Source organism: Osmerus mordax, chromosome 10, assembly GCF_038355195.1.
Source record: "Osmerus mordax isolate fOsmMor3 chromosome 10, fOsmMor3.pri, whole genome shotgun sequence".
Classification (NCBI taxonomy): domain Eukaryota; kingdom Metazoa; phylum Chordata; class Actinopteri; order Osmeriformes; family Osmeridae; genus Osmerus; species Osmerus mordax.
In genome coordinates this window covers 16316444-16331455 of record NC_090059.1, presented here as the reverse complement: position 1 = coordinate 16331455, position 15012 = coordinate 16316444, and the positions used below count along the sequence as shown (strand labels likewise).

Here is a 15012-nt window from a genome sequence, read left to right as displayed (position 1 = left end):
CTGATGATGCGAGTGCGTTTGGCCTCGGTGTAACCTCGGTGTATTTAAATGGACTTTTGAACATTTTTGTATCGCTGTTTGAGTATTTAAGTGCCAGCATATGTTGTTGTTAATGCTGTAGTATGTCTGAGACTATTTGGCATCTGGACTCGACGATTTTTTTGGACCAGCAAACGTTGTTATTCCTCTCTTCCTGACTGACACAGGTGGAAGGTTCTTGCTTGGAATATCTTCTATGATTCGGGAAGAAAAATCTTGGCTGGCAAATTCAAGAATAAAATCGTATCTTATAACGTCAACCTCAAAACATCATTGAGGACAGGGGGATCTTTTTGAAGACGAGAATTCGGCAGACCAGTCAGTCTCTTTTGAGCTAACTAGCTAACTGATTGGACTAAAAGAGGCAGATACAGACGAGTCGGCCAGTTAGCTCGTTAGCCAACAAGCGAGCTAGCTTAGCCATCTAGTTTAGCGACTGCGCCGCGGCTCCAAACAGGATGCTCTGAATTTAAAAACATCTGTACAAGTCGGTATTTTAACTTGAATGGCTGCATAAACCGTAGAGAAATTTAATTTTGTTGGCGATAAGGAAAGGTTGAATGTGCACTTGATAGCATCAGTACTGTAATTAGCCAACTGGAGTGTTCATATTTTGCCGGATTTGCCAGGTCCAAGTAGCTAGCTCGTTTGACTTAATTGACATTTTTCTTAATCTGTTTTAGCGATATGATATGGCAATACACGGTGATTACTGAGCTAGAGCTACCTTGACCTGTAGTTGTCTAGCAAGGTGATGCACTCGTACAACAATATGCCTTTTAAGCTGAGACATAGACACAACCTGTGACAAGCTGTTGCCCCAGAAACATTGATTACAATGCAAATTTTTCTTTGGTCTTTGTAAACTATCAGCAAAGTATGATCATGCAGTCAAATGAATTAAGATGACGCTCATAGGTTTTGCATGTCACGCCTAGCACATATAGTTGAAACATACTTAGGATCGATTCTGTAAGTTGGAGATAGGTGTCTATGGGTTCACTACACTGACAACTACCCATGGATCCTTGTTGGTGACGTCCAGCGCCATGTGTGGCATTATGACGATAATTCGTGTGAGGAAAAATTGGACATTGACTGTCAAATAATACAGACAGCTTTCTTTTCCTCTCTTGCTCAGGAAGAATTTGCTTAAATGGAACAGACTTTTATGTCAAGCCCTTTGGGGCATTCGGAGTGGGAGTCCGAACATAAACTTTCTCATGGATTTCTCCTTAGTTCAGAGAAAGGACCTGTCTTGCCTCAGAAACAAAATAGCCAGACAGGTTTGGATTTTCAAAGGGATGACCAGAATATCTCTTTAAGCCTTGAGGAAATTTTCCACGAAAATGCCTTAAATCTTGACAGCCTTTTTAGGGGCTCCAGTTATACAGGAGAGCCAATTTTGCAAAGGGAGGCAGAACAATCAAATAATTTCGAAGGTAATCATAAGATTACTACTCAAGTGATATTGGCTCTTCCAGACAAAACCGAAGGACAAGGGGATAGCAGTGATGGTTGTTTCTCAGATCCCTTTTCACTTTCCAACACCACTGACTGGCTTGGGGACAACTTTGCTGGTGAGGAGGCACCTAGGAATGACCCTGAATCTGCCAGCAGTCTTGACCAGCTGATAACCATCCGTGACCCTCCCTCCCCCCAAAAGGTTTCTGATAGAACTCTAGATACCAGCACAGAGTCTTTGTTGGTTGATCTACTCTCTGAACCCTGCCCGAGCCCTCCTTCTGTACAGGCGGACCCACAGGGTGTCAGTGGGGAGCTGTTACTCCCGTCACTGGACGAGCACAGAGGCCTCCCTCTCTCGCTGGGCGGAGAGATTGTGTCGCCCGTGTCACCTGAAACTGGGAACAAAGGTTTATTCCAAGAACCCGTGACTGACCCAGCCACAGTCGGTAACACTAGCCCTGAAGGTTTACCTGAGAGTTGCCTCTCACACGACGCTGACCCAGCGGATGGCCACAGGGAACTGCGGGAGGCCCTGGAAGGATCCTTGCCGTTGTTGGATTCGGAGGTGCCTGAAGGGGACCACAGCCTCAGCCTGTGTCCTGTCAGTTTAACCTCTCTCACCTGTACAGGTGCTCCTTCAGATTCACATGCAGAGGACCCGGAGCAGGAGCTCTCATTGGCTTCTCTTTTGACCGTGTCCTCGGGGCACCTAGGTGAAGGGGATTCGTCATCGCCACAAAGCAGTGTCCTATTGACTAAAAGTGCTCCTCGAGGGTCTCTCTCTGATGGAGACGCTTTGGGTTTGGCTGACTTGCCCAGGGACAGGAGCAGCCCTGAGCATGCCTGCCAGGATTTGATGGACAATTTTCTCAGCAATGTCAAACATGAGGAAGATAAGGAAATGGCTTTGGATCACAGCTTGAACGCAGATGAGCTGCAAGATAAGGAAATTGTAGACCTGAAAACACTCAAGGGTGTACAGGAGGGGAACGTTTTCGCTTCCCAAACGGGACAGGACGATGGGGACAGGTCGACGGGTTCGGACCAGGTCAGACACCTAGATTGTCACAAAACAGATGCCTTTGGTTTTCCAGACCAGGAGTTGACAGATTTTTCTCCTGAGGCCGGATGGACTAGTGAACAGACATTGGAGACCCTCTCTCTCTCTGAGATGGTAGTGTCTGACTCCATGGCTGGGGTTCCCATGATGAACCAGAGGGAGGAAGACCATTCCCCTCTAAAAGCTGTGTTCGACGCCCTGGATCAGGATGGAGATGGATTTGTCAGAATTGAGGAGTTTCTGGAATTTGCTGCAGCTTATGGGGCAGATCAGGTGAGATTCCACACATTCTCAGACCCGTTTTTGCCCTTTTAACCTTTCTGTGGATGATGCAGTATGAAGTCATGGGGGTTTAGTAACGTGAAAAGATTATTGTATGCTTGTTAACCAAGATCTTAAGAGGCTAGGTTTTTGCGTGAATGGTTTACTATTGATTTTCCACTTTACTTCAAAGAGCTTCCTTTAAAAGCTTGGTTAATTCCATCAACTGAAATCTATCCCTTCTGATGTCAGTAGTTCCAGATTCTGAAAGCCCTCAGGGATTTTTTCTTGTAGCTAGTAAATAGGAGGATTGTATGCAAACCTAAGCAGAGCTGGTAAGCTAATGGGTCTTGATGGGTTGGAAATTCTCTCTAAAAATCATTACTGTAATAGGCAAGTCAAAATGGTAGACAAATACGGTTGAGAATGTTGAAGTAAGAAGTGTCCCATTTAGGCTAGCCCAGTACTGATCCACTCTGAAACATTTTCTACGCGCTATGTGTTCACTTTTGCTTCAATTTCCCGCATACTAGTGTACATTTTGATTTGCAATATTTAGTCTGAATTAGGTTTCAAAACATTTAGCCTAAACATAAGGCCATCTGTAAGATTTGTACTTTAATCATCGTATAACTTTGTCTTGGTACAACAACAGTTTAAAACCAGAAGAATAGTTAATAGGTTGCTTTTTAAGAGCGTCTGCTAATATATCAAAATCTCTCCAGATTGATATTTAATCTCTATTTGGAGGTTGTTAAAAAATTGGGATTGGGGTCAAACAGTTTAGATCCTGACAGAACGTATTGACTGTAATGACTTGTGTCAGGGCTTGTGCCTTTTCATTATGTCAGTAATGACTAAACATGATGACTTGCTCTCCCATCTTACCTTAGTTATGGGAAGGGATTGAATCTCACACAATGTGGATTCTTCCCCACCCCTGACCCACTCAGAGAGCCCCCAAAACACAAACGGCTCCGGGATTCCATCATTTCTGTGGTTTTGCTCAGGAGGTGAATGTCAAGTTGTGGGAAGTTGGAATGTGTCAAATGTTAGTTTGATTGGCATCCATCCCTTCTGAGGAAATGGCCTTGCAGTAGTTTATTTGACACTGTGTTAGTGTGCAGACAGGGCTCTCCAATTCCTTTGTTTTGGTTTCCCGTACTTCCTTATAATGTTTTACGCTGCTTGATCCACCCTGCTTGATTCCTATTCAAGGCCATTGGGGTCATTCTTAATCATAGTTTGAATAAAAGTACAGGGTTGAGTTATATAGTCATTTTTATATATTATATAGTCATTTTGATGAGTTGATGATGTTGGTTGTGGTATTTTCAGTGTTTCAGTAATTTCCTATAAAACAGGTCTATAGCTTGCTCTTTTATTAAACAAACTAAATGGCCTTATGTTATTTATCTTATTCACACGACGGCATGTCATTTCTGTCTCATGGTCGCCCGCCCCCCCCCCACACACACACACACACACCTAGGGGAAACACTTATTTTTATACAAAAGCTCAGTACTTAAACAAATACGAGGCTTTTAAATTAAACAAAGTGAAACGTTTCTCTTGGCCAACACGTTTGTCTTTATGCTATCCCCAAAGGTCTGATAAGAGGGTCCACAAAATTAAACAAACTTTCATTTGCAAATAGCAGCAAAAGGTTGGATGCAAATGTTGATGTAACTGGTACTACCAGCAGGCTTGCATTTGATGGAAGGAGCTTCTGAAGGTCTTTTTCAGTTAATGAATGATCAGAATGAAGAGAATGGTTAAAATCAGTGTCATGTTGTTTCTGAATGAGGTAGGCCTAACCTTGAATGGCCCTTAAACGAGGGCCCACCTGTCTTTCACAGGACTTCGTTTAGACTTCCTTTTTCTTCCAACGTCATGTTCTGAACACACCACATTTACATTTAGCAGATGCTCTTATCCAGAGCGACTTACAGTAAGTACAGGGACAAGTAGGGTGAAGTGCCTTGCCCAAGGACACAATGTCAATTGGCACAGCCGGGAATCGAACTAGCAACCTTCAGATTACTAGCCCGCTTCCCTAACCGCTCAGCCACCTGACTCCCGATCACCAGCACTACCATGCCATCCCGCCGCACACTCACTTTACTTTTCAAACCTCAACAGTCAACCAAACCCACACAGTGATGCCATCACCAACTAGACCCGACGGTTTGCTTAAAAACATCTCTCTCCAGTTTCCAGTGGGGTGAGATTAGCAAGCTCTGTTGCTGGTTGACTAATCAGCCCTCTAATCCCCCTCCCCCAGTTCAGAAAGCCTGTGTCGCCCCTGTTCCTCCCTGTGCACCCCCGGAGCCCTCTCTGGCTCCCCAGGCAGACTGATTTGGGAGGATTAGGCTTAGAATGTGTTTTCCTGAGTCAGAAGGCCTGGTTTTGTGTGCCCCCCGCCCCCCCGCCACCTGAAGTTGCCCCTGTGCTTCTCACATTCCGGGAGAGGGGGGATGACACTCGTCCGTGGCTGGAACACCTCTGAGGATATCTCCTCCATACTTTACTTTTGGTGTGGGGAAGATAAAGGAGCATCTAATGGCGTAGAAAACAGAGAATGAGCGAGAGGGATGAAGGGAGGTCGGGGGGGGTGTGGGGGGGTGGCTTAGGAGAAAGAGAGATGTAGGGGTCTGAGACATAATGCCTCCCAGTAGAAAGCTAGCAACAATAAAGTGGTTTTCTGTGGTTTCTGCTGGTCTCCTTGTGTGGTATGGTGTAGTATTTGGATCCTTGTGGTTTCCTCTGTGTCTTTTGTTTCTCTGTGATTTGCTTTGGACGGCTAACTAGATCGAGCGGATGGATTACTCAGTGTGTCTCTCTTTGAGTGTTTGCTCAAACAGTGTCCGGTGTCCCAAGACAGCCAAAGGGCAAGTTTGTGCCTTACTGTGGCCAGCCAAGTTCACTTGTTTTGCGGATGTCTTGCCTTTTTGGAAGGAGAAAAGAGGCATGTCATATTAGACCTGTTTGCTTTTCATGAGGAAAAAAGTAATCCAACAGATTAGACAGACTTATTTTTAGAATGTGAAGAATGTTACGTAATAACCTTTGGGTAGATACATTTGGTGTTGGTTGATTCAACCAGTCTTTGGTGGGTGTGGATCCACACGGCTTCATCCGCCCATGCAGAGCCCAGATGAAACCTCTCTCTCACCCACACGACTGCTTGAGTGAAACATGAAGTCAATTAAAAGTAGGTTAAGAATGTAGAAAAGTAGAATGTGGTTCCTTATTGGTAATTTTGAGTTCCGATCGAATCCCTCTGAACAGTGTAGAAAATTGTTACACTTACTCAGAGGTTTCACAAAAAGTTTCACATTACGGCCAAGCAACCATCATCATTTTGGTTGAGTATATGTACCCACTACTTAGGGGCCACTTTTGGGCCTTCAGCAGCAGTAAAACGAAAGATTTGAGTGAAAAACTCACAGGCCTATACAATTTTTTTACTACTTGGCTTAGCCCTTCATGGTTAGGGTTAGTTATCTGCCCTTGTGGATGTTTTATTCTCCCTGTAAGATTCGCAAATCATTTCATTACAGTGTGGTTAACACTGTTGACACGCCTAAGTCTTGTGTAAGCTTATGTTTTCTCTACAGCTGAGAAATTAATGAACCTAAAACCATACTTTGTCCCTACAAGCTAGGTTTAGGACAGTCTCCTTTTGGTGGAGGTACGTGGGTGAGTGTGTGGAGAGAATGATAACAGACTATTTGCATGAATGACCTGATATGTTTGCTGGTACCTCAGAATTAATGTTCAGAATGCAAATATCATTCCGGAACTTATCCAGGAAGAGGATCTGGGTACGCCAGGTAGGAGTGGGATGTCATGAACCTAATGGATTCATGACCAGTGTCCAGTATTGAACGAATGTCACAAGAGATAAAGAAGACTGTGAAGTTTAGTATTTTGTTAAGTTTGATCGTGACAAGTTAAATTCAACCGCAGTGAAATGGGATCGATCTAGGATCCGGTCATGCCAACTGACGTTGTGTCCTTGGGCAAGGCACTTCACCCTACTTGCTTCGGGGAGAATGTCCCTGTACTTACTGTAAGTCGCTCTGGATAAGAGCGTCTGCTAAATGACTAAAAGTAAATGTACTAAAAATTCATCTGGGAGGCTTTAGGAGGGGGTAAACACATCGTGACCCTTAACTCAGTGTCTTCGTTAGCATGTTGACTGGGGTCAGGACTGCCCCCGGAGAAGGGTCATCTAGAAGGGAGTATTGTGAAAAAAAACACTCACTGGGGCTCTGACCCTGATTCAACACAAAGCCCTGTCTTTTGCTCTGTGGCGGACAGCTCTTGTCCATCCATCCAACCCCTGCAGCCAGCCAGCCAGCCTCCCTGCAGCCAGCCAGCCTCCCTGCCCTGCCCTGCCCCGCTTTTATGTACAGCCCCACTAATCCTCAATGGAATGTCCCCTGTGTAGTCTGAAATATCCTTTCTCTCTCCCTCTTTCTCTCCCTCTTTCTCTCTCCCTCTCTCCTCCCCCATCCCTCTCGGACATATTGCTGTTCACAAAAAGCTTTCTCATTATTAGACAATGATAGATCTTCCTATCTACAGCTGATGAAGCGTCCATAATAGCATAATAACAACGTTGTAATGCACCGTCTTGTTGAAGTATGCACGGCCTTGTTGAAGTCATTATGGAACCACCCCCTCGTAGGGGGAAAATTGCCTCTCGCCGTCAGCATCCAAGTCTCTGGGGCTGTGCACAACTGAGGTCTGTGTGGGGGCGACCAGGCATGCCCAAACCCTGATTAGACTCACATGGAAGAACCCTAGAAAACCACCACCCCACCACTGCCCTGCAAAGCACTGAAAGGACGTTGCCATTAGGGTGTAAGAGATTGGTGCTGGTGTTGTGACCCCTGTTGTCCCAGTGCTCTTCATTGATGTTCTTGATGAGGTCTGTGGAACTGTGTGGTGGTTGGGGGAAGGGTTTTCTCTGACGTAGAACTTTGAATGCTCAGGCAGGAATCTCCTCTCACACACTTTGCTGTTACCTCTCTTGTGAGGCTGGAAGGAAACTGTGTTTCCTGTGTGCATTGTATACCGTGATGTCACGTTTTGAGGTGGATCGCGAAACGAAAGTTCCATCGCAGGCAGGGGACTAATGAAACCACTGAACCCCCCCCCCCCCACCCCCGGTCTTCCATGACACTTTAATTTGATGAAAAATCCCAACCTCCTAAATTGGTGAATATTTGCTTAGCAGGAGCCAACAACGGAACAGCTCGACGCCACATTCAGCCTCAACTCCTCTGTCAACATTTCAGTGGTAGCCACAATCTTTGTCAAAACATTCAGCTGGGTTTCATTCACAGGGCAGAGAAAGCAGGCTCGGCGTCTGTAGGGTCTGACAGTCTTCAGATCAGTCAGTTCAGAGTTTGTTTTTTTTGAGAGTTTCAGCAGATCTTTTCCAAGCTGAGCGAATCAGAGCTCAACTTTGGTAAGCTGATCCGCTTGGTTGTGTGTGTAACCGATACAAAAGCACAGGCTAACAGGCAGGCCTATTCACTGCATGTTAGCTTATTGGCTTGTTTAACTTTATTCCCCCCGAACTACTATCTTTCCTTTGCCTTGTCTGACTTTCCCAAGGCCTCAGTTTGTGTTTGAGCCACTGAAACCCCATGCTAGATCAACTTCCCTAATTGCAAATGATACAGGCTCAAAATGACAGTGTCCGTGAGAAGCGAAATGTTACCAAACACCACATCTAGCCTCCTCTGTCATTTAAATAAGAAGCACATCTTATATTTTTGGAAGGATCGGTGCTGGTGGGCTCCCAATGTAGGCTAGGTTAGTTCCTTGGAAACATATATCATTAGGCTAACTTTAATAAAGTAGCATTAGGCTCATTTTAATCAATTGTAGAAATGAGGTCATAGGCGTGATTTACTTTAGTGAAATTAGCCCCATTCTCCAAGAAACAAAGCCATTCCTGGTTGATTTTGAAGCCGAGACAATGCTAGTTATTTACTGGAAAGTGTTGCTTGCCTTTTAACTGTGTTTTATGGTGAAACATTACACAAAGCTTGCTTGGATACCACCTCTTGTTGCCAGGTTACTTAGTGAATGGATACCGGGACAGAACACAACTGATTGCATCTTGTCATTTGAGTGCTCCTGAAGGGGCACTGGATGAAGTTTTTGTGTTTTTTTGCTTTTTTAAAGGTGCCAGTTTCAGACACTTCAATTGTGTGTGTGTGTGTGTGTTTTTACAATAGTGGGGTTGTAATATGAAGTGGCTAGTTGTGTGGTGGGGGTAGGGGGAGTAAGCTAAACTCCCAATACAGTATCTGCATCTCCTTGTGAAAAGTCACGCTTCAACCTTTTAGAATGGTAGCTGACCTGCGTACCTTGTAAAAGAATTGTAAAATAAAAAATATGTTGACAGTGTAGTCAGTGGAGGTCATAGTTCTGATGGTTTGTCTCTTGCCGGGGATAAACAGCTGAATTGGCAGTTGAGTGGTAGTCAATCCCTAGAAACTGAATCATGAGATTCCCTTTTACTTGCCATTATATCTCCCCATTACATCATATTCATTAGGACAGAATGCAATCTAATTTATTTATGAAGCTCTCGGGCCAGAAAAAGCCTGATTTGGATTATACAATTCTTTTTGATCGAGTTTTGAAGCGTTCAAACTGCCGTCTCTTTCAGGTGAAGGATCTGACCAAGTTTCTGGACCCCAGCGGATTGGGGGTGATCAGCTTCGAGGACTTCCATCGTGGAGTATCTGCCATCAGCAGTGGAGGTGAGCGTGAGGTTCACCCTACAACTTCAGTATTTCACTGACATTCTCCTAGTCATAATATTAATAATACATTTATTTTGTAACGTATAATTTGTAAGTCAGGGCTTGTTCTGCCATTTTTTATTTTATTTAGAAAAACATTTTAAGATATCTACATATAGTGTGCACATGTTTTGTTCGTTCATTTTTTGTTTGAATAACTGTTTAAAAAAACACATAATTATGCTGATGATAGGAACTTGCACTGGCTGGCAGTTGTAGAGCCCAGCAGCCTTATCAGTCCCAGGATCTCCCCAGAGGCTGCGGCCTTTGTCCTGTGTACAGTATGTCTACATTCATCTCCAAACTGAGGTGACAAGAGGGTGCTAGGAGAAGAAAAGACTGACCCATTTTATTTGAGAGCGCACTCAAAATATCGTTCTTCTTCTACGGAATGTTTTTCTCTCTCTCCTCCCTCCCACTGTCCCATTTTGGTGAGGTCTGAACAGTGGGAATGTACGCATTAGCCTGTGGAAACAAAACAAGCTATTTATCACAAAGTCACACAGCCTTGACTACCATGTCCTCAGGTTTCTCAGATTTGATCTCAGCCAGTTCTGGAAAAGGAGTGGAAACGTTACATGAAAATTGAAACAAAAAAAAGAATTACCAGAAACGTGTTTGTTTTTCTACCTCCTTCTTTCCTCATCCTACTCCACCTGTGGTAAACACCTGTGGTAAACACCTTTGGTCACGAGCCAGCGAAAACCTGCCAGACCGAAAAATGACTTGACTGTAAACCAGGTGACTGGTTTATTACTGGCAGCCGCAGTGCTCATGGTGCTGACGTTACCATCAGGGAACTTGGACTGGGTTGAGACGGAGACATCATAGACAGTGTTGACAGCACCCCCCCTGCTTTGTTGACACACACTGCACATTGTTTGTTGATATCTTGCGCAAATGGCGCGTCATCCAACCAGCAAAGCCTCTTTCTGGTCGCTGGTCTGTCGAGTCCTACGCTGGTGTTTCTGGGCTACACATCTCCAGTTACCCGGACCGTTAATAAGTTATGTGCTGGAAAACATGAGACCCATAGGCACATGGGCCGCTAGGCTTGATTTCAGCGAGAAAGGGAGCAGAGGAGGGAGGCAAAGAGTCCTATTTGCCTAAATAATTCAGTGTCTTCTCTTTGCTGTCCCCTTCTCTGGTTCTCTAGCTCAAGTTGATTTGTTTTTCCCGTCCATAAAAGTCCCCAAAAATGTTTCACAAGCCTTCACATAACCTGACTGCCGGTAAGCCACAGGTCCGCCTATGTAGCCAAGCTAAGCACACTTCCTATTGTGTACCGACTACACTATGACTCAACACTTTTTTTTTTTTCTCTCCCTAGAATAGCCCTGTGAAGGCCTCATTTGCCATTGTCTTAGTCTATTATGTATAGCTAATGTATTTGTTTTAAATGAGAACGTATTAGCTGGTAACTATTTTGATTCAGACCTCTCCCTAATTCTGTTTTGGCGTCAGCCTGTGAAGATCAGACCACGAACTTCCCAGACTTTTCACACTATTCTGCCAGAATTCCAATTTCTCTGTCTATCATTCATAACCTGGCTGTGTGCATAAAGATCCTGGTGGCTTTCAGCTTCACTAGTTCAGTGCCTAAGCAGGCTGTTTGTTTCCTCAGTTGTAGTCCACCCACCACTGTCCCCCCCCCCTCCCCCTTACTCCAGCATCAGCTACCTACGTACAATATTAGGGTGTTTATGTTTCAATATGAGACTTATGTAAATGTAGCCTTCCAGTTCCAAACTTTCCAGTTTCACTTACTCATGTCAGAGGTCGCTGCCCTTAGGGAAGAGCAACCCTTTAGGGGATGGAAATGCCCCCCGAGGCCCCTGAGTGGAAGAACAGGGTGAATGGATGAAGGATGTTTCTCGCCAGTAGCGCTCTCTGAGATGGTTCAGGAGACTCAGTGCTCTGACAGAATCACTCGGGGGGGCTTCTTCAGTGAGCTTACATTTTACATTTAGTCATTTAGCAGACGCTCTTATCCAGAGCGACTTACAGTAAGTACAGGGACATTCCCCTGAGGCAAGTAGGGTGAAGTGCCTTGCCCAAGGACACAACGTCATTTTCTCACGGCCAGAATTGAACCGGCAACCTTCTGATTAATAGCCTGACTCCTTAACCGCTCAGCCATCTGACCCCCCTCTCCATGCTCTGAGTTCAATTCAGAATGAGATTTATTCCACCCCGACTGCACAGTAGTTTGCAACAGTTCTGCTGCAGCGGGGTTACGCAAGAGCAGGGTACCACTTCCCCACGGGCCTGCCGGCAGCTGTCAGGAGAACTGCTTGTGTTCTTTTCTCTCAGCAGGGTGCCTTTTTCCCAGCTCTGTTTACGAGCCCCTCCGGCCCCAGTGGTTGATGGGATACCTTTGCACCGTATCAGGTTCCACTGCTTGTCTTGCAGGTGCTTTCAGCCAAAAAAGGGTTTTATTCACAAATCTGATTTAAAAAACGGGAGACGTGTCTTGTGTCATTTGTTCTTTTACGGTTTCATTTTGGCCTTTTTTAAGTCGCGTTGCACGCTCCACAAAGCTACTGTGCGTGGACGTGTCGTGTTACGTTGATTTGTTATCTTCTCTGCAATCGTAGAGAGAGAGACAGGTGGGAGGATGCAGGCCTGCTGGAAACGCACATACAGATCGAAGTATCTGGAAGGAATTGAGGGCCGTTTAATTCGAGAGACAAATGAAGCAAACCCGAGTATTTCACCGTATTTGACAGTATCTGACAGTATTTGACAGTATTCACATGTAATATTTGACCCAGCTGGTGTGACTGGAGCACATTTAACAGAACAACTGCAGTGTTGTATGTTGATGCAATGGTTCACTACTTCTGTCGGCCTAACTGGCCTACAGCTCTGACTGTATCTCCCTGAGGTAAGTACCGGAGCCGCCATTTTCCTCATGTTGACCTACAGCGCTCGAATCCAAGGACCACAAACATGTTCAATATTTTAATCCTGTCTAATCTGTGTCCTTAACGGTATCAGGTTAATGACGTCCTTTTCCCAGTGTCCTCCCCCGTATCTTGGCAGCTGTTTGTTTTTCCGTGTGTTTGAACAGCCTAACGGGCGCTGAACATGTTTTCAGTGAGTGTTTGATCGCCGCTTGCTGACCTTGTGGTGGTGTGACCCCTGCAGGTCCAGAGCCACACCTGTACGATGTGCACTTCAGTCCCAGGGACTCTGCGGGAGGATGTCAGGAGGAGTACGACGAGGTGAGCACCAGGAAGGGCCTTCACATGCACGCTTTACCACGACCCCTTCACCGCTTACGTCTAGTCACTAGTCTCTTTAGATGCACCTGGGATGTGCCAGATCACACCATAAACACAGATGCTTCATAGAACTATAGGGAATTCCTCTGGGTATAAGGTTCCTGATAGAATTGTGTACATTCTGAAAGCTGCTGTTTGGAACCGCGTGCTGTTCTGTCTGACCTAAATAAGGGTTCTGTTCAGAATCAAATTTCAGTCTCACATCTTGTACGATGTAATCTTGCCAGTAACAGCCAAATCCAATTACAAGTGAACTGACGACTACCTCAAGAGTAATGTGCCTCAGTATATAACAGGGTATGTCAAAGCGGCTGACCTAACATGGTGGTTGACTATGAACGAACAGGCCTATGTGGTTACTTTGAGTGAGTTCTCAGGTCTGTGTGGTCCGGTGAGGGTTCCCCTCTGCCTTGATGTGCTGTGGGGCCTACACATGGCAGTATCCAGCTCCCAGACTGACCTCTCTGTGCACCCGCACGTCCCACAGTCATTCACAGAATGGCCAGCGAAGCTGTGATTACCAGTGCTTGCATGTCCCACTTGCTGAACACTAGGGTTTGGCACAGTCCCCTTACATCTGGCTGAATTTTCACATTTTTACTTCCTTCTCCTATGCAGGAATATCGAATGGCTGGAATGTGGTTGTTTTTTACGTGTGCGTGTGTGTGTGTGTGTGCGGCATTCTGTTTTTTCAGCTGTGGTTAGAATTCCTGGAATTACTGGCTTCTATTGTGCACACAGACTTGTATATTTAAGTATCATTTTCTGCGGCGTCTGCGAGTTGAAATTGCTTTTTAAATTCAGTTACGTGCCTTCTGAGCTCTTGTTTGGGCGATTGCAGTGTATCCTGCACTGCACCCCCACGCCACGCAGTATCAGCGCCCCCTATTGGTGTGGTGTAGAAGTGAGGCGCTAGAGTTTGTTTGCAAACAGGCGCTGTGTACAGTACATATCAGCTACCACCATGCTGGTTACATGGCAGAGTGCCCATACTCTGGTTCTTGGATTCATTCCTAATGAGACCAACAGTAACATAAAAAATATAAGTAGGCTATTGATATTCAGTTGTTTACTATAATGTTCTGGAGGTGGTCACGTGAAAGGAAATTACAAACACGCTTTACCGTGTGTGTGTGTGTGTGTGTGTGTAACGTTCCTTTTAACAGCTTTTTTTTTCTTCTTCGTGGGTCGACCTCGAAACAGTGGTAGCCACTGTGTTTAATGTGAACGTAGCTCAGAGTTTTTACAGTAAGACTTTTAGTAGGGTAGTTGATGCTTTTGAAGTCGTCGCCACACCTGTGTCGCTGCCCCCGTTGTTTTTCCCCCTGGGTTCCTGGCAGTAAAGGGTCTCTCCTCAATGGCCGCGCTGTTCCACGCCTGTTTGCTTTCAAAACAGGCGAGGCGAGGCTGTCGGGAGGAGGCATGCGCTGTGAAAACTAAACACCCCCCCTTCCCCACCTCCACCTCCTCCTCCTCCGTCTTTAGCCTTTCCTGTAACTCATCCCCCTCTTCCCAGACCGCTTGATGAGGTTTCCAACCGAAGCCGCTGAACAACAATTCTCCCTCCCTCCTGTCACGGTCACATGTGCGTTTCTCTGGAAGCTCAAGGCCGTAGCTGCTCTACCTGTTCTTGTTGAGGAGAGCTGAGTTTTGTCGAGCTGCTCTCCTGTTGTGTCACCTCTCACAGCCTGAGGTTGTGATTCTGACATGACGTCTCGCTGCTTTTCCTCCTGAAGGTAAACACACAGTCGGTTTATGGTGGGGCTGTATAGTATATGGCCTCATCTCAGTCTACGTAATGCCTGTGGGGAGCAACAGGTAGAACATGGCTTAATGATTCACCCTGTCATATTGGTCCAGTCAGCTTGGCTTAATGATTCACCCTGTCATATTGGTCCAGTCAGCTTGGTTTTACACCAGCAGGAAAGAGATCAAAGGGACAATCTCGTGACATTTAGATATATATTTATTTAAAAAAATCACGATTCAGTGAGGGGACTTGGGGGGGGGGGTGTGGGTGCTGAGGGGAGTTAAGGGGGGAGGGGGGGGTTGGCAGCATAGCAG

The 15012-nt window shown here is 45.5% G+C and overlaps 1 protein-coding gene across 1 annotated transcript in view; it reads left to right on the top strand.

Moving 5' to 3' along the window:
- Positions 1–28: 28 nt before the first annotated feature.
- The window catches only part of rab11fip3 (RAB11 family interacting protein 3 (class II)), a 29828-nt gene continuing 14844 nt past the window's right edge, over positions 29–15012 (top strand). Inside the window, exons 1-3 of the mRNA XM_067244736.1 lie at positions 29–2839; positions 9526–9619; positions 12812–12888. Of these exons, the coding sequence (XP_067100837.1) occupies positions 1196–2839; positions 9526–9619; positions 12812–12888 (1815 nt within the window). The 5' untranslated portion in view covers positions 29–1195. The remainder of the gene's footprint in view (positions 2840–9525; positions 9620–12811; positions 12889–15012) is intronic.